The 27,052-nt window shown below is 39.5% G+C and overlaps 1 protein-coding gene and 1 non-coding gene across 2 annotated transcripts; both read left to right on the top strand.

The window, feature by feature from the left end:
- The first annotated feature begins 3,063 nt into the window (after positions 1–3,063).
- LOC112168304 (leucine-rich repeat receptor-like serine/threonine-protein kinase BAM3) lies at positions 3,064–7,341 on the top strand. Its single transcript, XM_024305425.2, has 2 exons — positions 3,064–5,869; positions 6,677–7,341. Exons 1-2 carry the CDS (start codon positions 3,259–3,261, stop codon positions 7,012–7,014), a joined length of 2,949 nt encoding a protein of 982 aa, XP_024161193.1. The 5' UTR covers positions 3,064–3,258; the 3' UTR covers positions 7,015–7,341.
- Positions 7,342–14,490: 7,149 nt separating this feature from the next.
- LOC112168569 lies at positions 14,491–14,641 on the top strand. Its single transcript, XR_002924330.1, has one exon. It is a non-coding gene; the product is annotated as a small nucleolar RNA snoR135 (small nucleolar RNA).
- The last annotated feature ends 12,411 nt before the right edge of the window (positions 14,642–27,052 follow it).

Here is a 27,052-nt window from a genome sequence, read left to right as displayed (position 1 = left end):
TGGCGGCTTGTGTCATTTAGTTTTTTTGGTATGAGACAGCATCTAATATACATGCCTTCTGACCATAAATAAGTAATGAAGTTATCTATTTTCTCAAAAAACACAATCAGTCATTATTTTCATATATGCTTTCCTCTTTGCATGTCTTGACTAGTTTCAACTTGATATCGTATACGTGTCATGGTTATCTAACATGCTATTATAGCCTTAGTTAGAGCTTCAGGGTTCGAAATTAACATCCATCTTCGTTCCCCCTCTTCTTTTTCGTTAATCAAGCTCAGGCCGCATTTAGTAGTTTATGGTTTAGATTAAAATTAAGTGGGTCCATATAGATACATGATTAGATTTACAGGAGTTTTTTTTTAATTTTTTTTTTATAAGAATAAAAAACTATTTAAAGAAAGAAGCTTTTTAGGCGACCAAAGTTTACAACTTCAAAAATTAAGGTTCCTGAAGCCTCACTCTAAGACATAGGAGAACTAACATCATGTCCTAAATTTACAATAGCATCAGCTATAAGGTTTGCTTCCCTATAGATATGCTTAAAGGTAATTTGAGAAAAGAAAGTTGCAATGGTTCTAATGTCTTCAATCAATTTGAGTAGCCTCCACGGTGGAATCACCATTCCAGTAAATTAGATTTACAGACGTTAATAAGGGTCTGATAACATGTTTTCTTACCTACTTGTTCCACTGATATTTGCAAGCTTGAATGTAAAGATGTTACAAACTTACAATAAGCAATTGTCTATCAAAAATTTTGTGAACATCTTCAAGAATCGAGTTGACGTTAATTTTGGTGGCTTCAGGAGTTCAGGGTGTCATTATATCTGCAAGCAAAAACTCTGATCCAGATCATTAACGTGGGTAGCTAAAAGGGAGCAGGGAAGATTCCTCTGGTAGCTGATGATGATGGACCATATATATGTATCTATAGTTGCATAAACCAGCAGCATCATCAACATGTGTAGAAGCCATGAATCAATCACCGTACGTATTGGCTCAGAAAAGTCACCATTGTGTGGGAGGCTTAATGAGTATTCATTTTATTCTTTGTATTTCTTATTCTCAAAACTGATTCTACATGTCATTCTGACCTAGCCAGTTAGCTAGCTATAGCTCCTTCTGCTCTTTATGGCGACACTGTCCATTATTGTGTTTCCTTTAAACCAAAGCAACCTCACGATTTCATTCCTTGCTTGAATCATCATCTTCGTGTATATTTTATATATACATATGGCTTTGAGCGCGCCTTAGCTAGAGTCCTTGATTTCAGGTGAAAATTAAAATGAAGAGTCATAAGCTTCCTAAAATGGGGTACGTGCTCTAGCTGCTCGTCAACTTTCGGGCCGCCATGGCCATACTCCAACACAAAACCAAGCTTTCACTTCATTCATAATTGTGCTTCCTGTGGATATATAGTTCTGACGCATTGACCAAATAAAAATAAAGAAGAAGATTCAAGGTCCACAAACAAAGAAAGAAGACAGAGATTAAAGTACTATGATCGATGAATCCCAACAACACTACTTCAAATCAATCCACATATGCTTTTTCTTTTCTCACGTTCTGATATAAAGTAAAAGGGAGAAGAGGGCTCACTCTCTAGAATAGTTTAGCTGGTACTTATATCTATTCCTATCAAAATAACAGAGGAAGAATGAAGATGGTCTAAAAGACCCAATTCATGTGTCCACTTTAAAAGCAAAGAATAATGGAGTTCTATGATTTCTATCTGCACAACCCAAGTTGATTCTTGCATCATAATTATTGATCATCATTAAACTCATAAAGCCCGCCTCATTAATGTTCATTGCAGCCATCTAAGTCCAAATTTGTTGTATATAATACAAAGATAATTTAATACATGGAGGACTATCTACTTCTAGCTAGCTAGCTACATTCTCAATCCCATCTTCGTTTTCTTCTCATGCTGCAACGTGATCTTATAATGGAACCGAGGTTATTGTTTAGAGATCATCTGAGGGCCGGATCCAAGGAGTGCTAGTGTAGGCAACCGTTCCTCTCGAATAAATGTGTCTATTGAAGTACTAAGTAGCTCATGTGTTTTTGCTATTTTTTAAGGGTACGTATGAGTGCAAGATATTCCTTAAGATGTCTGAAAGACTTGGTGTTCGACAAATTGTCTCATAAAAACCAAGGCATGCAAGGACAACTTGCCAAGCAAAGACAGCTAGATTTAGGCTTCTTTATCCCTCCCGGAAGAAAAATTTTGAATCGAAAAAGTAGACTTAATGGGTCATGGTTTAGTCACTGACAGATGAATACCATGTTTACACTGATAGACTGATTTTTTTGCATCAATGAGCCTCAAAGGTCCCTTAAAAATGAATAACTACGAACACGAGACCACATTGATGTGAAGAAAAATGGAGAACGTAGCTACTTTCCTGTTCCTGAAACATAAAGCATTAGCTTTACTGAGTTAAACAGCTCTGCTATCTGAATCCATATGGAAGGAATATACATAGCATACACATGAAGTTAAGATATCCCATCAAAGAACAAAGTGAGACCTAAAGAAAAGCCAGGATAAAAGGTTCATCGATCAGTCATCACAAGTCGAATTTATACTATTTCCCTCTCCTCCTCCTTTTTTCTTCTCAGTCCTTTTTATTTTTTATTTTTGGGTCAGATTATATCGCTGTCCCGAAATTAATTTATATATATGACTCCATCATTTAAAGGGTTAATTATAGCTCAAACAAAGGTCAGTGGCAATCTATATCGAATTAGTCAGCTTATCCCTCCAATCAATTTAATTATGAGTTCACTTGATGAAGTTATTTGCTGCTCACAATATTTACTTTTAAGTTTTCACTTGGGTCATTGACCTACTTTAGTATTGAATATTCTATTTCTGGGTTCTGTTCCTCAATCAGATTCAATAATAAGCAAAGTAAAGTAAGGTCAAATATGTCATTCGGCTCCAAAGGTAAAAGGAATTTTAAATATTGGTTGATCAAACGGTCTGTTGTTATGAATCTTTATATGCAAAATGCAAATGCAAGTGCTGCTTTTGCTTTTCCTTTTTATAAAGTTGAAGATGAAACCAAAAATACTGTCACAGAGCCAAAAATATTACTAGCCAAAGTTGAACAGCATCCAAGGCCTTCTCTTTCTCTATATGTCTTCGTGTATGTGAGTGAAATCAAAGTACATAAACCAAATGAAAACAATCTGTTTCTGTAAAACTCATCTTCTCTAATCCATAACCCTTCCAAGAGCCAGTTCTAAAATGAAGTCTGTCTTCCTCTCCTCTCTTCTTGTGTTCTTCATTTGCTTCCGTTGTGTTTGTTCACATAATCAGTCTCCTAGGAAACAAGCTTCAATCTTGGTTTCTCTCAAGCAAGGTTTTGAAGCCTCAGATCCTTCTCTAAGTAGCTGGAATGTATCAAACTATATGTTCCTTTGCTCTTGGGCTGGTATCAAATGTGACAACCTCAGCAGATCAGTAGTTTCCTTAGACATATCAAATTACAACCTCTCCGGTTCACTTTCTCCTGCGATCACAGAACTCAGAACCCTTGTCAATCTCTCGGTGTCTGGGAATGATTTTTCAGGTAGTTTCCCAGCCGGAATTCACAAGCTTCCAAGGCTTCAATACCTCAACATATCCAACAATGGCTTTGGTGGAAGCTTGGACTGGGAATTTGGTCTGCTAAAGGAGCTCATATTGCTTGATGCTTACAACAATGATTTCAATGGTTCACTCCCATTAGGTGTCACTCAACTTCCCAAGCTGAAGCGCTTAGACTTCGGAGGAAATTACTTTAGTGGAAGCATCCCTCCCAGCTATGGAAATATGTCACAGCTGAATTATCTCTCAGTTGCAGGAAATGATCTGAGTGGTTTCATACCAAGTGAGCTTGGCAATCTTACTAGCCTCAATCAGCTGTTCTTGGGGTATTACAACGATTTCGACGGTGGAATCCCACCCGAGATTGGTAAGCTGACCAATCTGTTCCATTTAGACCTTGCAAACTGTGGCTTGGAGGGCTCAATGCCACCTGAACTGGGAAATCTGAAGAAGCTAGACACCTTGTTCTTGCAAACCAATCAGCTCAGCGGTTCCATTCCTGCTCAGCTTGGGAATTTGAGTAGCTTGAGGTCTCTTGATCTCTCAAACAATGCACTAACAGGAGACATTCCCGTCGAGTTCTCAGCCCTCCGCGAGCTTACTCTCTTGAACTTGTTCATCAACAAGTTTCACGGAGAGATCCCTCATGAAATAGCTGAGCTACCCAACTTGGAGGTCTTGAAGCTATGGCAAAACAATTTCACTGGAGCAATTCCTTCAAAGCTTGGTCAGAATGGTAAAATGATTGAGCTTGATCTGTCTACTAATAAGCTCACTGGGGAAATCCCAAAATCTCTTTGTTTTGGAAGGAAGCTGAAGATCTTGATTTTGCTCAACAATTTTCTCTTTGGGCCTCTACCGGATGATCTTGGTCACTGTGACACTCTAGTAAGAGTTAGGCTGGGGCAGAATTACCTGAGTGGATCAATTCCAAGAGGGTTTCTTTACTTGCCTGAGCTCGCTCTTATGGAGCTGCAGAACAATTATCTTACCGGTCGACTTGATATGCAGGGAAAAAGCCAAGTGCCCTCAAAGCTTTCACAGCTGAATCTCTCAAGTAATCGCTTATCGGGGTCACCTCCTGCATCTATTGGAAACTTTTCTAGCTTGCAGATTCTTTTGCTAAGTGGAAACAGATTTACTGGAGAAATTCCATCTGACATAGGCCGGTTGAGAAATGTTCTCAAGTTGGATATGAGCAGAAACAATTTTTCGGGCAGCATCCCTCCCGAAATTGGAAATTGTACCTTGCTGACTTATCTAGATTTGAGCCAAAACCAACTTTCTGGTCCAATTCCACCTCAAGTTGTTCAAATTCACATACTGAATTACTTCAACGTGTCATGGAACCACTTAAACCAGAGCCTACCTAAGGAACTTGGGTCCTTGAAGAGTCTAACCTCTGCTGATTTTTCCCACAATAATTTCTCAGGTTCAGTACCACAAACAGGTCAATACTTATTCTTTAACTCCACATCTTTTATAGGCAACCCTGATTTATGTGACTCTTCAGTCAATCCTTGCAACTACTCTTCGAACTCACCATTAGAGTCTCACAACCAAAATGGCACAAGGTCTCAAGTCCTTGGGAAATTCAAGCTTGTCTTTGCATTAGGCCTCTTGTTGTGTTCATTTGTGTTTGCAACCTTTGCAATCATAAAGACCAGAAAGGTGAGGAAGAATTCGAACACATGGAAGCTCACCGCCTTCCAGAAGCTAGAATTTGGAAGCGAACACATCTTGGAGTGCATCAAGGACAGCAATGTTATAGGGAGAGGTGGTGCTGGTATTGTATATAGAGGAACAATGTTGAGCGGCGAGCAAGTAGCTGTGAAGAAGCTGTTGGGGATTAACAAAGGCTCTTCTCATGATAATGGCCTCTCTGCAGAAATTCAGACGCTTGGGAAAATCAGGCACCGGAACATTGTCCGGTTGCTAGCATTCTGCTCAAACAAAGAGACCAATTTGCTTGTTTATGAGTACATGCCGAATGGGAGCTTGGGTGAAGTTTTGCATGGGAAGAGAGGTGGATATCTAAAATGGGAGACTAGGCTTAACATAGCCATTGAAGCAGCAAAAGGGCTTTGTTACTTGCACCATGATTGTTCCCCTTTGATTCTTCATAGGGATGTTAAGTCCAACAACATTTTGCTCAACTCGGAGTTCGAGGCTCATGTAGCAGATTTTGGGCTTGCCAAGTTCTTGCAGGACACTGGAACATCAGAATGCATGTCTGCAATTGCTGGCTCATATGGTTACATTGCTCCAGGTACATTATGTTTCAGACATTTCTCATGAATAATTTTCTTCATTTAATTTAATAATAACCTGCTAAGTAGGCCTGTTTAGCTCAATACACCTACTTGAAGCAGCACTTAGATAAAGTAATGAAGCATATTCCAATTGTTTCTTCTGACTAGGTGAAATAAGTCAGCTAGCTAGCTTCAACAATGACAGGTTGAATTAGTGATTGGTTCAAATTGGTTTGTTTCTTCAGTTTGGTATTCAAATAGAGAATAGATATATAGAACATACCTTTTTTTTTTAACTGCTACATGATTTGTAGCATATCATATTCTTTACTTTGGACTAAAGTAGTAAGTGGTAGAGCCATGCCAAGATTGGTAAAAGCTCCACTGACATAGGAATTTTCATCTTTTGCTTTTTCTATTGCTCTCCCACACACAGTAATGCGCTATGAGCTTTTGCATGTCTTGAAACCATAAACCCATTTTCTTCAGCCCAATCACACCAAAACCTTTTTGACCAAAACCCAGAAATCCCAACAACAAAATCCAGGAAACACCCGAGACTGTGCATACCCATTAAGAATCTTGATTGGGATCTAAGCTTTACTTTCCCTAAACCCTAGAAAGGGTTACAAACAACTGTAAAGAATTTGGCCATATAGGACATAAACCCCAATTACCTTTTGCTTTTATCCACACATTCTTGCTTTACTCAGGTCATGGAGTTTTACTCCAATGTTACAAATCAATTTCACTTTTGTCTCCAATTTATGTGTATTATATGCAAGTTTGAAATGAGCTAAATGTCATTGTACTTTATAAAACAGAGTATGCATACACATTGAGAGTTGATGCGAAGAGCGATGTGTATAGCTTCGGGGTGGTGCTATTGGAACTGATCACAGGGAGGAGGCCAGTTGGAGGTTTCGGAGAAGAGGGCATGGACATTGTTCAATGGACTAAGGTACAGACTGACTCGCGCAAAGAAGGGGTGATCAAGATCCTAGATCAACGGCTAGGAAGTGTTCCGTTGGACGAAGCAATGCAGGTGTTCTTTGTAGCAGTGTTATGTGTTCAAGAGCACAGTGTGGAGAGACCAACCATGAGAGAAGTTGTTCAAATGCTTGCACAAGCTAAGCAACCAAACACATTTCACATGCAATGAAAGAATGACATCATGGATTGATTTTGGTGATGACCCAAAAACTAAAACTTCATGAATATATATAATAGATGATTTTGGTTCAAGGTGAGAAAATTTGGGTGATTAATGGTATAGATAGCAGTAGCTAGCTAGGGCCAGAGTCAACCATAGTATATAGAGCGTAAGTTTATGCATATCTTTCCATTTTTTTTTTTTTTTGGGTTTCTTTATGCTTGGTTAAAACAGCATCTTTGCCCTGTTGTTCTTGTATTTTGTTAGTTTGAAGCTAGCTCTGTTCTGGTCATCAATGGCATGCAAAAGTGAACCGGTCAAGTTCACTCTGTAAAAGTGGTAGTGCTTGATTTGTATTATTGTATCATCATAGAAATTCATGACCAAATGATGTGAGATTGCCCTTTCTATACTGTTCAGATTTTGTAGTTATTCATTTGTGTTTTTGTGATTTCGTAAATCCCATTTAATCAGACGAATTAAGCATGCTAATGGGACTTGATTAGTGAATTCAGAAATTAACACAAACAAAAGAAGGGGAGGGAAACAGTCAAACAGAGTTGCAGAAAAAACGAGTACCAAAGAACAATGATAACATCCATAGACTTCAGCTTCTATCTAATCCTCTAAAGCCCGAACCAAGATTTTCAAAAGAAGTATTCTTACTGGGGAATTATCCATCTCACCTCAAAAAGATCCACCTCCTCCTCCACACCACCCATCTTCTAGGGTGCCACTCGCCGGCTATGGGGATACAACATTGCCACCTCTTGTATACAACATTTTTTTTAAGCTATCAAATGTTTACATTCCCACCTCCCATTAACCCTAAATCGTTTGTTTCACAAATTGTGAGCTCAAGTAGAGGAAAATATTTGCATTCCCGTGTTTGGTAAGTGCAACATAATCGTTTTTCTCTTTTCTAATTCCTAGCATTAATTAGAATGATGTCTTAAATATTATTAAGGGGTTTTGTCCATTTACCCTAGTTCTAGGAATTTTTTCCCCACTTTACCCCATTGAGTCTTTTTAATTCCCCATTATCCATGAATACTCTAATAAGATCATCCCTAATACCAATCATGTTTTTTTGTTTTTTTTTTTTATAAATTATTTTACCCTCACCCCTTTGTTACATAGAGAGAGAGAGAGAGAGAGAGAGAGAGAGAGAGAGAGTGGCAGAGAGATAGAGAGAGAGAATGGAAGCAAGAGAAGCTATATGAGACTTTGCCAGATTCCCGTCACAGGTCACCCGGCCGCCACCCACCGGACTTCTCTGAAAACCTCGTCGGAGATCCCTAAAGAGATCATTAGAGATCTCATAGGTCGACAAAATTTATTGCCCCTAAATAAACGTCTATTGCCCCCAATAGACCTTTATTGGGGGGGCAATAGAGGTTTATGAAACCTCGCCGAAAGTTTCCAAAAAGGTTGTAGGAGATCTCATATGGGGCCGGAGAGGTTTATTGCCCCTAAGAATAAACCTGTATTACCCCCCAATAGACGTCTATTGCCTCTAAATAGAACTTTTGATCGCCAGAATGGGAACCAATCACCGTAAAATTAGACAAATAAAATTTTAATTAAGGAAAAAAAAACGAGGAGATTACATCAATAAATTCCCCCAATAGATGTCTACTGCCCCCCAATAGACGTTTATTGCCCCAAATAAAACTTTGTTTTTTTTTTTCCCTTTAGAGCCTTCTGCCCCATACTGAATTTCTGTCAAATCGTATAATATTTGTAAGCTTCATACAATTTGACACAAAAACACAAACCATGGGCACAAAATCTCCATCAATAAAAAAAAACTAATAAAAAGAAAGCTCTAGTTAAGGACCACATGGAAAGCAGCGCTTGGGAGCAGTTGAGCACACTCAATATTCTCAATTTCTCATCACTTCTTTGCCCTCCTCACCCGTAGTCGCTCTAAAAACAAAAGGACTGTATAGTACGCGAAAAATACGTACATGTATTATTCAGACATTTTATCAAATAGTTCATTGAGAAGTTTGGCAAAATATTTTTAATTATTTAAAGGGAAAATGGTCCTTACGGTACCCGAACTTTTCCTCCTTATAACTTTTGGTACCTGAACTTTAAAAAAATATCAATACGGTACCTGAGGTTCTCAGCCCGACTGAAGATTGGTACCTAGAGCCGTTAGATCCGTTACGGAAGTTGCCAGCTGGCAATTTTGAACTTAAAATGACTGATTTACCCTTTGTTATTTTTTTTTCTTTTCTTTAGTTCTTCTTCTTCATATATTTTTTTTTAAAACAAATTTTTTTTAATTTTTTGACCGTGAATGCAAAAGAAGAGTTTTGACAATGATTTCACAATATAGACTTAGATCGAACTGGGTTTTGCAAAAGGTTTTTGGGTTTTGCATTTTTGGGGTTTTTAGCTCAAACCCCAAGATAGAAAGATGGGTTTCTGCAAATGTGGTGTGATGAAGTTTTGGAGATATTGGGGGGGGGGGGGGCGCAGGGTGGGGTTCCTTTGTTTTTTAAGATGGGTCTGTAATGTATGTGCAGTTGCAGTAAAAAATGGCGGGTTTTGATTGTAGTGGAGGTGAAATTTCAAGATGATTTAAATGGGATTTCTTCTGGTCTACTAGAGTGAAGATAAGAAGGTGAGAGAGAGAGAGAGAGAGAGAGAGAGAGAGAGAGAGAGAGAGAGAGAGCTTTCTCTTTAATTTCCAGACTCTCTCTCTCTTTAATTTCCAGATTTGCAGAGCAATGGCTAGAAGCCTCCATTGATGCAGGAAAGAAATTATCACAATGAGCAATGTAATATCTACTGATGCAGCCACCTATTTTAAGGTGCTCTAATTCCAATATTCTTATGTTGAATTCACTCAATTATGCTCATATCCATGAGGTCTTCCAATTCATCGAAAGATCTCTCTTCATTGTATCATGGATTGTGCAACATGTTCTAGTTCTCCCAATACCCTTATCCAATCTAGAAAGCACAATGACAATAGGGCACCGGTACTGGATAACCATCTCCCAGAAATCCTCATAGGTATTCGAAAGTGGACCTTGTGTTGCGATGAATCCACATTCCCCAGTTTTTGGAATTTGATGACGTCATTATCACCATCAACATCACAATCAACCTGGGATCTCTTGGTGTTAGGCATTTCAAGTTAAATTTGCAATCTTGTATCAGAAATTGACTGGAAAAGAAGACAAGAAATAAGGAGAGAGAGGAAAAATAGCTTCCTCTATATCATACTCGTGCAAAACAACATCAAACGGACCTTGATCTGGAAGTGCCGAATTTGGGATGAAATTTCAGATGAACGATCAGAGATCAAACATAAAAGATTCAAATCATCAATCAAAGATGAAATTTCAGATTAACGAAGAGGATTTTCATTTCTTTTTGGGATTGATTATGAAATTGCAACCCAATTGGTGCTGTGTCTCTGTCAAGAATGACCCAACCCGGATTCTTGATCGTTCTTTTCAGCCTTGGAATGAGATTCAACGCAACCGGCTCCAGCACCGGAAACGGATTCTTGATGCTTCTCGGCTTCATATATGATTTACAGAAGTGAGAGGGGGGGGGGGGGGGGGGAGAAGAAGAAGAAGTACCTAGAAACAGTGTACATAATAGACTAAAATCGAATTCAAAGAAGATAGAGAGAGAATTCGAATCTGAAAATTTGTTAGAGAAAGCAAAGAGGATGAACTTGGCTACACATTCTCTTTCTTGCTAGACTAGAATCTATTTCAAAGAAGAGAGAGAGAGATGCTTAGAAGAAAAAAAATAAAAAAATAAAAATTTAGGCATGAAAGGAAGAAAATAACCTTTAAAAATTGCCAGCTGGCTGACGCCGTAATGGACCTAACGACTCTAGGTACCAATTTTCGATCGGGCTGGGAACCTCAGGTACCATATTGATATTGTTTTAAGTTCAGGTACTAAAAGTTATAAGGAGGAAAAGTTCGGGTACCGTACGGACCATTTTCCCTTATTTAAATAATTAATTTTTAAAATTAAAAATATTCATTTTTATTCATTTTTATTCATTTTTATTCATTTTTGTTCATTTTTGTTCAATAATATGTGTAAAATACGAGAGAGAAAATGTAAAAATCGTATATGGTACGCGTATAATACTTTTGACTTTAAAAGTACCGGAAATTTAAAGAGTCCCTTTTAAAAATACGAAGTACGGAAGTATTTTTGAAATACGAAAAATTACTAACTATGCTCGGGAGGAGATCACCTCGTTCATTACTACTTTTCGTTCTTGGTAGCTTCCGGAGCCCATTTACATTTGATTGCTCAACAGTTTTAATTATCAGCTCCATTACACAATTATTCACACAATTATTCTGCTCGTGTTTGATTAAGAATTTGATTGCTCAAATTTAATTTTTTTGACAGAGTAATAGAGATTTCATTTAATCCCAAAGTCAGAACGACACATACAAATAAGCCCTGTATGCTTGTACCCTAACTCAGTGGTCAAGCAGGTAAGGGAATACAAGTATCATCCACTAGTACAATGAAGCTCACATATTTGAAAGCCTACAACTATGACGATTCCATCAACACAAAGAAAACTACTGTGAATCTTCCTTCGTCAATGCACTCAATTGTGGTACTCAGGGAAATTCATTAATTAGGTGTAAAAAGAACCCATATCTTGTAGACTAAAAAACACTTGAAGTGCCTTTATTTGTCCTACGCCCATTGGCTTCCCTGAAACAAAGTTAGGGAGTTATTGGAAAGAACCAAATCCTAAAGAACCCTAAAGCCCAACAATATATCCACCCCAAGGCCCAAACAAAATAGCAAGCCTAGCTCAGACCAAGAATCAACACAGATTCATGACCAAACCCCACCGTCGAAGCATCGACACCAGACGCCCACCGCCGCACCAACTCGAATCCCAACAAGGCTGCGAAGCCTTTGCCGCCATCAAAACCGCCTGGTAGCCACCTACCAAACGCAGCTCAGCGAAAACATCCCAGTCAACACCCTCGCACAACCCATCATCAAAACTCGAAACCAAAGGAAAAACGAACTGGGTCGCCCCACTGGCCAACCACGCCTCCCCATGAGATCGCCTTGATCGGATCTAACCAGCGTGCTGCTTGCCACCACATGCATCACCCGACGCCCTCAGTTCGGCACCCATTCTGTCCATGCCTAAAAGCCTTCTTTTAGGAACCACCAAGCTCTCCTGAAAACTCCCCACACTCTACCTAGGCCAGAGGCCTAGCTCGATGTAGGAGCTCCTGGACGAGAATGAAGAGGAAGGTAGCGAAGGTTGAAGCCGCCTGTAGGGTTCTCTTGTTTGCTCAAATTTAATGTTAATGTTTCAATTGGCAAGTTTTTTTATTTTAAATTTTGAAATTATCAAAGGCCTTGCGGTCTTGAGTTAGTGAGTTTTCAGAATGTCGTATGCAACATATCGTGAGTTTGTTGATTCAGAATCGCAACATTGCGAGACCTTCTTTGAGGTGGCACATTCCTTCACAAAATACCTCCAAGACACAATACGTATTCCTCTACCCAACCATACACTTTTCAGCACCATTCCACCACATCTTCATCATTACAAATTGCCATACACTAAGAATATCAAAGGTTTAGAGACGAGGCAAGAGACAAGTGAGAGGTTGAAGAAGAAAGGGAGGAAGGACATACCAACGTCCACCTAACTGTAATGGTAAATTAATGAATGAGGGAAGAAGCAGCTTAACTAACCATTTAGTTTCACCGGGAAAAAAAATCATTTGGAAAATTAAGCAAACCATGTATGGGTTGATTTACTGTTGTTATGCTACAGCTAGTTACACATCTAGGTTTGGCTTTTCTGTTAGCGGTCGATCAAGTAGTTTTGGTTCTGCTGATAGTGAGCAGAGCGGAGCTTTCACATTTAGATCTGGCTTTTCTGTTAGCAGTGGATGAAGCCTTAGAAGGCATGATCAGGTAGTCACTGTCCACAATGTCTATATTGTCTACCACTTAGCTAATTCTATAAAAGCAAACATCATTTAGATCTGGCTTTTCTGTTAGCAGTGGATGAAGCCTTAGAAGGCATGATCAGGTAGTCACTGTCCACAATGTCTATATTGTCTACCACTTAGCTAATTCTATAAAAGCAAATGCATCCATCAACTGAGGGCAATTGCTGATTTGCCAACCAAATTGGTATTACCAATCCACTATTCATCCCAAATTAGCAATTGCCTCCATCTTACACAATGCACCAATAAGAGCAGATGCACCGGAAGGGTAATTGGGTGACCAAGTGCTCACAAAGCCCAGATTGATTGATGCACCAGTCCAGAATTGGTCGACCAATTGATGGGGCCCACGTAGTCAGGCGATTGGGTGACTAATTCTCGGTCACTCTCTAGGTCGAGTAGTTTGTAGAGCTCAAAGTGCAATAGCGGGTCCATTCTCCAAAAATTGGCTTTAATTTTGGAAAAAAGTTGCTTGATTGGAGAGTCGAACCCTGTACCCATTAAACAAGTTGAGCATAAAGCCTTCAAACCACTGAGGCAAACACTTGATCTGATCAATGTTTCAGCAATAAAATATTTATTTACGCAAACTTTTTTGATTCGTATTAAATATTGTTAATTATTTTGTCAAATGTTACCATTCAAATTATCATAAATATTTTGTCATTATTAAATGGATGTATTAATTAGTGTACCATTATTATCATTTAAAAATAACTAGTAAAATCAAATTGTAAGCTTAATTTCATTCATAAATAATTATATTGATTAATTAATATTGGATTGGCAGGCAAATTGCCTTCTATTGGTGCATTGTGCAAACCAAAGGCAATTGCCAATTTTAGATGAATAGTGGATTGGCAATACCAATTTAGTTGGCAAATTAGCAATTGCCCTTTGTTCATGGGTGCATTTGCTCTAAAAGGCAATTTGACTGCCAATCCACTATTCACACTTCAAATTCGAATAATTTAAGAATGAGTATTTATAGAATTTTAGAAAAAAAAATATTAATTTAGATTTTTTTTTTTATCTTCCAGAGAATTTTTTAGGGGTAATTCTATATACACATGCCTATTTACTTATTACACACCTCACAAATTTTTTTGCCAATCTTTTCTCCTGAATTTCCTCTTATGCCCCTTATTATATAATATATTAAAAAAAAAAAAAAACAAGTAATGAGTTTGCTTGATGGCGATGGAGGTTGCAAAGTTGATGAAGGCTGGTTAGTGTTTTTCGATGAAGGCTGGGGTCCTAAAGAAATTAGAGATGACCATGAAAATTAGATTGAATAATGAGTTATTGTAGTATAGACCGCGTAGTTATGTTTCTTGATTCAATTGAATTGTAATTATATTTGATTTGGACACTCTGGCATATGATTCTCATTAATCTTCTCTTCTCTACGCCCTGATGTAAGTTTATTAATTTATGTTTTGATTATTTATTTGTATTTATAATCTGAATCTTATAAGTTGGCAATACGATAGCATGGATTATGTGTATGAACGTATTACTATAAGCAATGAACATTGATCCCAAAGAATTCTCTACAATATTGATTTGGGGAAGATGTGTGTAGTTAGTTGATTTCATTTAACCTATCAAAATTTTCAACAATCATTGATCTCATCCTTTTCTTATTGTCCATCTTCTTTTACCATTTTTTTTTCTAACTCATTCATTTTATTATAAAATAACGAATAGCAATAGACTTAAATATGATAAATTATGCACCTCTCAATCATGATGGTCTGGACCTAAGTTTTTTTTCCCTTCTTCCTAGGTATTCTTAGTTACGAGGGTAAAGATGTATTAAAGATAATTTCAAAAAATGAGGTTGTGTATTGACAAAATAGGTAGGTGTTTTTAATATTTCTCTTTTTGAGATGAAAAAAAGTTACAATTGTCAATTAATTACAGCCGTCGGATTGAATATCCAATAGTTGCTGTTAAATGACTATTGGAGATTAAAAGTCATTATATGAAATGACTTTTAACAACGTGCCACATATTGTGGAGCCCACTGAATAAGTTGGGCTAATTGGACCAATGAATTGGTATGACTGGAGGGACCCATTAATTGGTATAACCCAATTATAGCCACTGCATTCACCAAAATCAAGTTTAAGCCAATTGGACCGCATACTAACCCGCTGGTGCATATGTTCTATGGGCTTCACTGTGGCGGGTAAGTAATCTGCGAAGAAAGTGATCTAAGAACTATTACATATATATATATATATATATATATATATATAGACACACACACACATAAAACTTTTTGTATTTTACTAAGGTGAGGTTATTGTCACCCTTTTAAATACTTTGTTCATCCTACTTGTAATTTTTAGACTATAAAGTTTCATTTTTGTCCTTGAACTCATATAAAAATAAAACAAAATGAAGTGAAAAAAATATACAAAATGTGAATAAAATAACTTAAAGCTATCATCCTCCCTTTGTCCTAGCTGACTAGACCACTATGTTCAGGGCACATTCATAAACAGTTAAACCATGAAAAGAGTAATATGTTCATATTAATCTTGCAATGATCCTAAAACAATTACCCCATTGATACACACAATATTAGGAAAGTGAATGCCTCAATCAAATGTTTCTATGTTTATGTTCATGATTTAATCTGATAATCAGAGATAATCAGAGAGAGGATGATGTCAATGTTGCGGTCTACCAGCAAACATCATAGGTTTGAGTTGCCGGCAAGATTAATGACAGCTTAAGGGTGAGTTCCTTGAATAGGGTTGTTGACTTATTTATTTATTTTATTTTCATCAAATAAACAACTCATATATAACAACTAGTCTATTGTGAGTCGAACTCACGACCTCTCACTTATAAAGTGAAGACTTATGTTATTAGACCAAATGGTACTGGGCACTGGCTTATTCATTTGATTTTGTTATCTTTAATTATTTTTATTCAAGGGTAAAATTGAATTATTATTATAAAAATATATATGTAGGGTGTGATAAGTGTTTGACAGGGTGAAAATACCCACACTGTTGTAGAGAAACTGAATTTGGGAGAAATTTGCTGTCTATTCTCATTGATAATAGGGGCCTCTTTATATAGAGGATTACAATGCATAGAATCTCAATCATACAAGGAAAGTAATTCTACATTGATTAGGATTCTAGATCCTTCTAATTAAATCATATTACCACTAGATCAAGTAACCTAGAGTTTGGACTAAACACAAATTAGGTTTTCCTTGAACACTCCCCCTTGTGTTGCCCAAACGCGGTGCTTCTCTCGTTGCCTCATTAAAAACCTTGCAGAGTAACGAAAACCCAGTGGGACAAAAATAACCTCGGTCGAAGGGGAAAAAGAGCACAACACACCCTTCACGTTTCGAGGTGAACATGTAGACATCTTCCCCTGATGTCTGCGCCTCCCCCTGATGACTACGATCATGGGAGTTCAGATAATTTTCGCAAGCCAATTCTTGCCACATGTTTCTCGAAAGTGGATTTAGGCAATGACTTAGTAAACAAGTCTGCCTCACTGTCCTCAGATCGAACCTAGTTCACTTTGATCTCGAGGAGTGTCTGTTGTTGCTGATTATGCTTGGTGTTGTCGCCTTTGATGTAGCCTTTCCTCATTCGTTCAAAACAAGTAGCATTACCCTAAATGCTCGTAGGCTCATCTGTGGTAGACTTCAAACCACAATTGTTCGAACATGCGTAATTATGGATCCAATCCATATACATTCACGAACCACTTCGTGAAGAGCAATGATCTCTGCATTGTTCGAAGATATAGCGACTAGGGTCTATTCTGTCGACCTCCAAGATGTCACGGTCTTTTCCCATGGTGAACACTTAACCGGATTGGGAATGACCATTGTGTGGGTCAGAGAGATACCCAACATCAGCAAAACCTTCCAAAACACATGTCGTTTTGGGATGGGGATAGAGAACGCAGGCCAGCGTTGGCAGCGTTTCTGGTGTGTGATGGGTCAGAATCCATCATCTCTTTGTAGGGATAGAACAAGCCCATATCATTCATACATCTCAAGTATCGAAAGATATCTTTTACACCAATCCAATGGCGTCGCGTTGGCGCAGAGTTATATCTAGCTAACAAGTTCACAACATATGAGATGTTCGGTCTTGTGCATTGGGATAAGTACAATAATGCGCCTATTATACTAAGTAAGGCACTTTTGCCTCTAGCACATCTTCGTCATCATCCTTTCGGCGAAGAGGATCCTTTTCAGGATCAAGATTACGGACGATCATGGGGGTGCTTGAAGGCTTGACCTTGTCAAAATGCCTAAGCATCTATCGACACGATGCTCAAGTTTTAAATCGAGACATAATCGTGTTCTCCCAAAATCCTTCATCTCAAACTACGGATTTCAAGTGTTCAGTGGTTTCCCTTAACTCTTTAAGGGCTTCTAATGAAGATCATGTCCAACATGAACCCCGATAGAATCCGAAACTTGTCATAGAAACGCGTGGGCATATCCCTTCCCAATCAAGTAGTCACATTAGTGAGCGTTTCAACCTTATTGTAAACGCGCTCCGTGGTCTAGAACCTCTTGACTTGGGTAAATGAAGTTCGCCATGAACCTTCATGTATATTCCGTATCTAGATCCCTATAGAGATACGTAGTGACCACATTTGTAAGCTACATGTTCAATTATTTAGAAACTACCAAACTGACAAGGTAGTAGAGTGCAATGACATCCATTATGAGAGAATATGTCTCATCGTAGTCAATTCCAGGGCGTTTTGTGAGAAGCCTTGTGCCATAAGGCGAGATTGCCATCTCTTTTTCTCATCACGCTTTCTAACGAAGACCCATTAGTCAACAGGTTTTATGTTAGGATGTGTTGGCATCTCTAGCTCGAAAACCTTCCTCTTCGTTAGAGAATCCATCTTAACCTGGATCGCATCTTTCCATTTAGGCCAAATTTCTCTCTACGTTGGCATTCATTCATCAACGGAGCGTGGTTCGATATCATCTGACTCAACAAACTCATGCGCAATGAAATACACAACTACATCATCAATTATGATGGAGTTTCTATCCCACGTCTCATGTACACTAGTGTAAGTTTCATAGAGCTCTATATTCTCAGGAATAGGTTCTGACGTTGAGGCGTCCCCCAACGATAACCATAACCTGGAAGATTCTCATGAGGCGGATTTTGAGTGTCGATGATTCAAGGATTGGTTTGTGCCAATGTATCCTTCGAACCCACGGGCCTCCCACGCATCCTAGCTGGGGCCATGGCCTGTAACGCCAGAGTGCCACTCTCTTTGGCATTGGCGCCATGCCTACCTCCATGTAGGGTGGCGCTACGTCCTCTCGTAGGGACGTCCTTCCTTGCAGGCATGTTTGCAGCATATTTGTGTGATCTCGTCACTTTGACAGGGATCGAGATTAGACATAGTGGGGACAGGCCATGACAATCCATGTCATTCCTGCTGAACATCCGTGTTCTTATCTCCCCCTAACGACGGGAAGACTGTCTCATCAAAGTGACAATCCGCAAATCTAGCGGTAAGGAGATCGCCTTGCAAGGGCATTAAGTGGCGGACGATTGTTGGAGTCTCAAATCCAACGTAGTTGCCCATTCGTCTGTAAGGACCCATCATAGAGCGCAGTGGCGGCGCAATTGGCACATAAATGGCACACTCAAATATGCGTAAGTACGTTACTTGTACCCAGTCACTAGCTGTAACGCAGAGGTATATTGAGTGGCGGTGGGTCGTAGACTAATTAGCATGGCTGCATGCGATATTGCATCACCCCAAGCGGATATAGGAAAATTGGTGCGCATTACCAATGTTCAGACTACCATCGTAGTCGTTTCCGTGAGACCATTTGGGTGTGTTCATGGGAATATAATGTCCAACATTAGTCCCAATGCAATAACCATCGAAAGTCTTCGATGTAAACTCTCTAGCATAGTCAAATCCAATTGACTGAATAGGATGATTCGGGGAGTGAGCCCGTTGTCACATGATATGTGCTAGGAGTGTAGCATAAGCAGCATTACAAGTGGACAATGGCACAACACGTGACCAGTGTGTTTGCGTGTCAACCAACATCATGAGATATTTAAACGTCCGCAAGTTGGTTGAATCAATCCACAAAATCCCTACGGATTCTTTGTAAGAACAGAATGAGTATTGTCATATCCTTTGCATAGGACGGTCTCAGTCCTAATGTCCCTAAGGAACGGGCTTAGTAAAACGAGCGAGAGGCTTTAGAAGCAACTAATGAGAATTTTGGTTAGGCCTGAGCGTCTGAAACACTATTTTGAAGCAAGTTGGTGATTGCAGCATCACCTAGGGCGCCATCACCATGATGGACGCCATCCATGGAGTCATGGATAGGGACTACGCCAGCCCTAGGCTGGTGGTGGACGGAGGCGGTGCCCTAGGCAGCAACGTCAGTCACACTTAGTCTAAGAATCAACTTTTGATTCATGCTTCATTTCGCTCGAGAGAAAAGATGTCCGTGTGAAGTCTTTTTGTAGACGGATCATCATATCATGACTAGGATGATCTATCCTATCGTGACAAACCCAATATGTGTCTAAATCCAAGAGATCTTCTCTCATAACTTTACTGGATTTAATAGCTCGAATAGTGACATAAAGTCCAGTAGAGAGAGACATAAACTTCTCTAAGATGCGTCTTTGTTCGCAATCATTTGAGGTAATGCAAAGGAACTCATTTCCGTTCTCTACATGCATTTTCGCATGGAATTCGTTGGCTATTCATAGGGTACTATTTGCCCTAAGAGCGTAGAGAGTTTCTGTGACAACTGTAATCAAGGTGCCATTTGGCGAGTGGAACTTGGGCTATTCCATGTCCTCGAATTAATACTGATGGCCCAGCCATCGTAGTCATAAAGTCATATGCTCAGAATCAAAATTGAGTCATAATGAAAAGAACTCGAAATTTTATTCATAAGCCAACAGAATACATCATTGTTTCTATAATCAAAGAAAATCTAATCCAATAAAAAGTAATATGGCAATCGCCTACATCTCTTGGAAAATAAAAAGACTTAAACAAAATCGCCAATTTCTGGGTCTTGATCCTTGTAGTCTTCCACCCTTAGATCTAGATCACCATCTTGATCATCTTGTGCCATGTAATTTGCTTCCCTTGCTTCACGATACGTCTTGTATGCGTTTGCAACATTCTGGGGTGCAGTACATGTTTTGGCCCAATGTTCAGTTGATCCACATCGAAAACAAACATCATTATGGTTAGGCTCCCTTGATCGAGGCGCCATTGGGGCGTGATTTGGACGACCTATCCTCTTGGTGGTGTTACCACCATGGTCGGAGGCTCCGCCTCTCTCTCTCTTCACATGTTGACCTCCATGGTTCCGTGCACGCCTCTCTTGGTGATTTCCTTCCTCTTTAGGGCGAACATATGGACCAGAATGTCCAGAATTGTCCCTATCCTTAGGGTTTCGCTCCTTGGGTCCTCCATTAGGGGCGCGACTATAGTTAGACTCCGGAATAGGCTTAGTTCCCACGGGTCTAGTATTATAGTTCTTTACAAGGATATTGTCGTGCTTTTCAGCTACGTTCATGGCGCCAATGAGCTCATGAAACCTTGTGATACGTCCTGCATTTACATCAATCCGATAATTCTTTGAAATCATCAGTGCAGAGACGGGGAAGGTAGAGAGAGCCTTCTCGATCAACATCGTATCAGTTATGCCTTGGCCACAAAACTCCATCAGAGACTTGATACAAAGAGCTTCCGAGTTATAATCAAGCACAGACTTGAAATCACAAAAGCGGAGGCTATGTCATTGCACTTCTAAATCAGGAAGCAGGGAGTCACGAACGTTGCCAAATCGCTGCTCAAGTTCTACCCATAGCTTTCTTGGGTCTTCCTCATTGAGGTATTCATTTTGGAGCGCGTCATTCATGTGCCTTGTCATGAGAATTATGGCTTTAGCTTGTTTTGCTTTGAAAGCAGTAGCTTGCTCAATGGAGAGCACGTTCTGACCAGGCTCTTGGATGGCTCCCAGAAGTTCATCAGCCTTAAGATGTTGGCGCACATCTCGGACCCACCTATGGTATCCTGCGCCAGTTGTTTCTAGTGGAATGAAGTTCAACTTGTTCAGGTTACTCATCCTGAAAAACAACACAAGATTAGGGTTAGTTTCGGAGCGAAAAGGCTACCACGAAAAACTATTAAATTTCTGAGCGTAGTCGCTTCTAAGAAATTAGGGATTTTCTGAGCGTAGCGCTTCCAAGAAAATCTTATTCCAAGAGGGGTTTTGGATTAGATCGAAACAACGATGTATGTGGTCGATCGTTTTCTTCTCAACAAACTTTAAGTTTGGAGGACTCTACAAGCTCCAAGCTTGGAGTGAGCACGAACCCCCACAGTTCGGCTTTTGGTCTCCCCTATAAAGAAGAAAAGGGGGGTAGAAGAAGGGATGTTGGAAGTCCTCAAGAAAAGAAGAAGAAATTGAAATAAAACTTCAAAAACCGGGAACTTTTAGAAAAGTTTACCTTAAAAGATGGTTGGAAAAGTCGTCGCTGGAAAGTTACTGTAGTTGCCCGGAAAAGTCGCCGGAAAAGTGTTGACCGGGGTGCTGACGTGGCAGGTCCGGTTGATGACGTGGCAAATGACAAGGCGCCTGCGTGTATGCTGACGTGGCGGAGTTTTCTGCGGCTTGGCGGCTTCACGGCTCGGCGGCTTCACTTGGGCTTCGCTGCACGTGGGCTTTAGGTTGTTGGGCCAAGTACTTTGGCTACAGGGGCTTGGGCTGATCGCAGCTGGGCCTAGGGTTGACCGGAGTTGGGTTTGGTTGACTGAAGCACAGATAGGAGGTGCAGGCGGTGGTTCAGCGGCTCAGTTGGTTCCGGCGGCCAGTTCGAGTCATTCTAGACCCGTTCCGGTGGTGATCTTTCGGGTCCGGTGGTCTGAGGTCCATTTGCAGCTTCTGGTGGAGTTTGGTGACGGTGGGCAGGGGGGAAGGCTTCGAACTGGGCAGAGAGGGTAACTGTATTTCCGATGGCCGGTTCGTATATTTTCCGGCCGGTTCTAGGGACAGCGCCGCCGGTTCTGGACTCCTGGAGGTGAGAGCTTCAAGGTGGGCGGCGGAGGTTTCTGGGATTTGAAGGCTACGAATTTAGGGCTTCAGGGTTAGGGCTTCGTGCTAATAACGTGTTGTAGAGAAACTGAATTTGGGAGGAATTTGCTGTGTATTCTCATTGATAATAGGGGCCTCTTTATATAGAGGATTACAATGCATAGAATCTCAATCATACAAGGAAAGTAATTCTACATTGATTAGGATTCTAGATCCTTCTAATTAAATCCTATTACCACTAGGTCAAGTAACCTAGAGTTTGGACTAAACACAAATTAGGTTTTCCTTGAACAATTTTATTATTTTTACTATACTTTTCCTCAAAAAAAAAAATCTTTTGCAACTCTCTCTCTCTCCGACCACCATGTTATCAGACTCTTTCCCTCCTACTAGGCTATTACCGCCGTTGTTTGCCATATTTCATCACCACTACAATCCATCTTTGTTGTCGACTCACTCTCGTCCCTTAGTTTTGTAGTACGTGAAACGTATGCACAATTTTCAAACTCTTCCCAACACATTAGTTCTGCCTCTGCAGTTCAACTTTCTCATCAGATTTAAACCGTCAATCCATTACAATGAAGTATATTTCCACGTCGCATAATTGATGTAAAATTCATTTGCGCCAACAGTCCTATCTTGAGTTTAGTTTGATCAGGAATGGCAATAATCAACCGACACAAAAAATCTTAACCGCTTTCTCGCTCTTTTCTAAAACCTTCTCGTCTGCAAACATTGACAATTACCTCCAAGGCTCCAACCCATCGCCTCCAATAGCCCATCCCATTCACTGATCACTTCCTACCCATCCCTTTCTCTCTAATCACCATCAATCCATCATTCTCTATTAGTCTAATCACCCTCACCCTTATTGTCTTTGGTCTTTAGAACCACTCTCCTTTTTTTTGTTGTCTCAATTACCTGGTAAAGAATTTGTTCTCTCCCATGTTTTGAGTAGAGCTTTGGTTTTCTCCCATGGTTTGGGCAAAAATTTTGTTTCTCCCATAGTTTGGGTAGAACTTTGTTCTCTCAACATTGTAGAGTTTTGGTTTTCTCCCATGTTTTATGGGTAGAACTATGACATGGTTTATTTGGACTTGTTGACGTTTTGCTGACAAGGCCAATCCTGAGGGCTGCCGCCTGAGGCGGCTGTCTCAGGCCAGCGGTTCCTGGGGGCCTCGGAAAATTTAGTTTTATATATATATATATATATATATATATATTTTGTTTCTATTTGCACGCACAAGCGTGTTGCTTCAGTGGAAGCACTGTTAATCCACTCCCCCCCCCCCCCAACCAAAGTTCGAACTCTGCTTCTTCCCTTATACCTTTTTTCGCTTTTGTCAGTTAGTTAATTCAATTCTATATGTATTTTGGTGAAGTTCGAACCTTGCTTCCTCTTTCACTTTTTTTTTTGGCAATCACTTATGAATTCTATATCTATTTTTATTCAAAATAGATTATTTTGTACTATTATTTGGTGTAAATATGTGTATGTACATGAGTATCTGTGTAGAGGCCACATTTTAATTTTTTGCCTCAGGACTGGCCCTGTAATTGCTGATCTTGATTGGCATAGTTTTGTATCCCCTGTTTCTCTGGGATGTGCATTATTCAAAGTTCATTGATCATATTCTCTTTCTAATCGTTCAATTATCAATTCTCATTATTTACTAACGTTTTATTTTTCTTTTGTTTTGCATGTTTTACGAGTAACTTGTACCAGTGAAATAGTGTTGGTTGATTCTTCGTTGTACCCTACTGCGTTGTCAATGTTTCTTAAATATCACTCCTGGCTTTGATGGAGTTTGCAGCTCATTTCGCTTTTACTTTTACTTTTTTTTGTAGGTAGTACTCTTTTCCCTGTTCGGAATTTTGCCCCACTGGGTTTTATTTGAGAAAGATTTTAATTAGACCACCTTTAGATTAGGTTTGAGAAGAAATGAAGATATTTTTCTACTGCCCAATTTTTTGTTATAAGTATGTATTTTCCTGAAGATTACAAGCAGCGCAACTAGTTAGTAGTGAGTGCGCTTTTGTTTCGTAGCTGTAATATTAGGTTTTGGATTGTCATTGTTGACTTTCCCATACTTAATTATAGGGTTTTTGACTTCAATAGTGTCTGAACTCTTCGAGGACTTTAAAATGATACTAGATTTTGAAAGTTATCAATGTGATACCTAGACTCAAGTTTCCTTATCAACATGCTCAACGGCTCCGATACTGTTTTAAAGGTCTCATTCGAGTTGGTGGGCTGGTTGTTTCAGGAGTTCGATACCAAAAGGATGAGCAGACTCGCCGGAGATGATATCCAAACATCGGGTTTAGGTTGATTTCAGAGATATGTTGGTGTAGTCGGAGGAGGAGTAGTCGTCTAGGGTGTTGGTGTAGTCGGAGGAGGAGTAGTCGTCTAGGGTGTTGGTGATGGAGAAGGTAGGGCTGAGAGGTTGAGGATTCGTTGTCGTTTTCTTTGTTTAGTCGAGGAGGAGAGTCTATATTTGTGTTTTTTTTTTTGTCGACGACAAGTTTGAGAAGAATTCCAAATTTCCTTTATAATTTATTTTTTAATAATAAGTTATAGTCAAATGACAATTTTATCCTTCAAACACCAGACACATGGACGTCACGTGCTCATAATTAACGATTCCGTAACGAAATTTTGACGGAGGTACGACGTTGATAAGAAAACTTGAGTGCAAGTATCTCATTGATAAATTTAAAAGTCTAAGTAGCGTTTTAAAGGACTTTTAAGAGTTCAGACACTGTTGAAGTAAAAAACTCTTAATTATATCCTATGTATTTGAATCTCATATGATGCAAATAAAACTTTACTTTCATCTTGAAAAAAATAAAAAATAAAAAATAATTCCTCAAATGTTAAATAAAAATTCAAACAAATATATGGTGTAAGGACTATCAGGTCTTTTCACTGTGATTCTGACAAAGGAGTTAAAACTTGCGTGTGAGCCCGACGACAGGAGGAGCACACCCGATCGAGTTATGTGCTTGACTCTGGGGATGAATAATCAAATCAGAGAGGGACTTGATCAATTATATATGGCACCCAATCAGATCGGGAAGGATAAATCAAGCCTCCACCTCGACCAGTTATGTCCCTGCTCTCCAACCACCGTGGTCACTCTATTCCACGGTGGTTACGGATTATTGGAGACACCTATGGAAACTTAAGATATGGAGATGTTCTTCGGAGTTTATTCTCTGTATGGCTAGTTTGTTTAGACGACGAATTGCTGATACATCAATTTGTCCAAGATGTATAAGGAATGAGAGAGGTGATCTAGTGGGAACATGTGGTCAAAGAATTGCTCAGCGACTCTCTCCTCTAGCCACGGAATTGTCGGTTATTAAATTAGGCCTTGAATCGTTGCAGGAGAAGGGATGGAGGTAGGGTGATGGTAGAGAGACTGGTTGGTTGCAGTTCATATGTTAAATAGGGAGGGTATCAGATTGTTATGCTGCAGAGGGTCACTTGGTTGCAACAATACAGTGGCTGATGGCCTTGCTGCAAATTCCAGGCATCTGTTACGTCCCTAGAGACCAAAATTCAGTTGCTCATGCTATTGCCTAATTTGTAGCCCGGGAAAATGGGTGTTTAGTTTTGTTGGAGGCTAGGCCTCTTTGGCTCATACATATTATCGATGATGGTAAACCTGTAACTAGTAATGATGTAAGGAATGTGTGTCATGGTGGCATTAGTACCATATATAACCGGTCATTCCAGTTCTTGTATTACCATGCAGTGATTAATAAAAGTTTCTTCTGCTCTGAAAAACAAAAAACAAAATCACCGTCCGACTCGGCCTCACCAGCTGCCACCACCCCTGCAACCCAAATACCCAATCCCTATGCATCCATCACTCCAAACCGCATCTGGGCCTCGATCATGACACTTTCGGGAGGAAAATGCTGCCCTATGATTTGGCGCGTATCAAATCCAACTCAGAATAGTCAGTATCCAAAGTCAAGATGATTTGAAATGTGATTTGACGCCATGAGATCCCCCCATAAATTAATTCACATGGCCCGACAATTGGGTTACACACTATTGATGACAAACTACTTGGATTGGATTGGATTTGATATTGCATTCACTCAAGCGGGTGCTATTGGTCGGTTTACAACTAGCTAGGATGTAGGGTTCATGCGTGTTCTAGCTTGTTCTCATTAAAGAGAGAAAGGCGCTAGGGCGTGGCCGTAGGTGGTTCGCTAGCAGTGATATCTTTTTTCTTTTTCATAGATGGTAAGCTAGGTTTTGGTCCTTCCGGAGGCCGGTACGGTTAGGAAGCTTAAAATGTGTTCATGAAAAAAATTATAATGGAGGTGTAAATACTAAGCAGACAAGTGTGAGTAGAATCATTTTTGAACTAGGACAAAATATCAATGGTACATTTTTGGATTTTCCTTGAGACATTCACCAGACAATAACTATTTTGAATACACATACATAATTCCGAAATTTTGTTTTCGATACATTTTCAGCTTGTTTTCATTATGCTAATGTACAACCCATTGATATTTCTATTATCCTCACCATTTTAGTCATTTCCCTGAACCCTAGAATTCTGGATTATTTGAAATGTGTTTAAGTATATTGGTATTGAGAGAGATTGATGAGAGAATTGTGTATCATTATAGAGAATAGGAGCCCTATATATAGGGATTACAAAGTGCATAATCTAATGTTACAAGGAATACCAATCCGTGTAGGATTGGGAAATCTAGAACCTTCTCTCCTATTCCTATTCCTAGTTTGATAAGGCACACTAAACTTGATTTTCCTTCAACACTCCCCCTTGTGCCGCTCAAACTTGGTGGTGACGCTTCATCCGTTGCCTCGTTAAAAACCTTGCCAGGTAACAAAAACCCTGTGGGACAAAAATAATCTTGGTCGAAGGACAAAAAGAGCACAACACGT

This window comes from Rosa chinensis, chromosome 5 (assembly GCF_002994745.2).
Source record: "Rosa chinensis cultivar Old Blush chromosome 5, RchiOBHm-V2, whole genome shotgun sequence".
Classification (NCBI taxonomy): Eukaryota; Viridiplantae; Streptophyta; class Magnoliopsida; order Rosales; family Rosaceae; genus Rosa; species Rosa chinensis.
The sequence above is the reverse complement of the archived record's forward strand: the minus strand, read 5'-3'. Positions and strand labels throughout refer to the sequence as shown.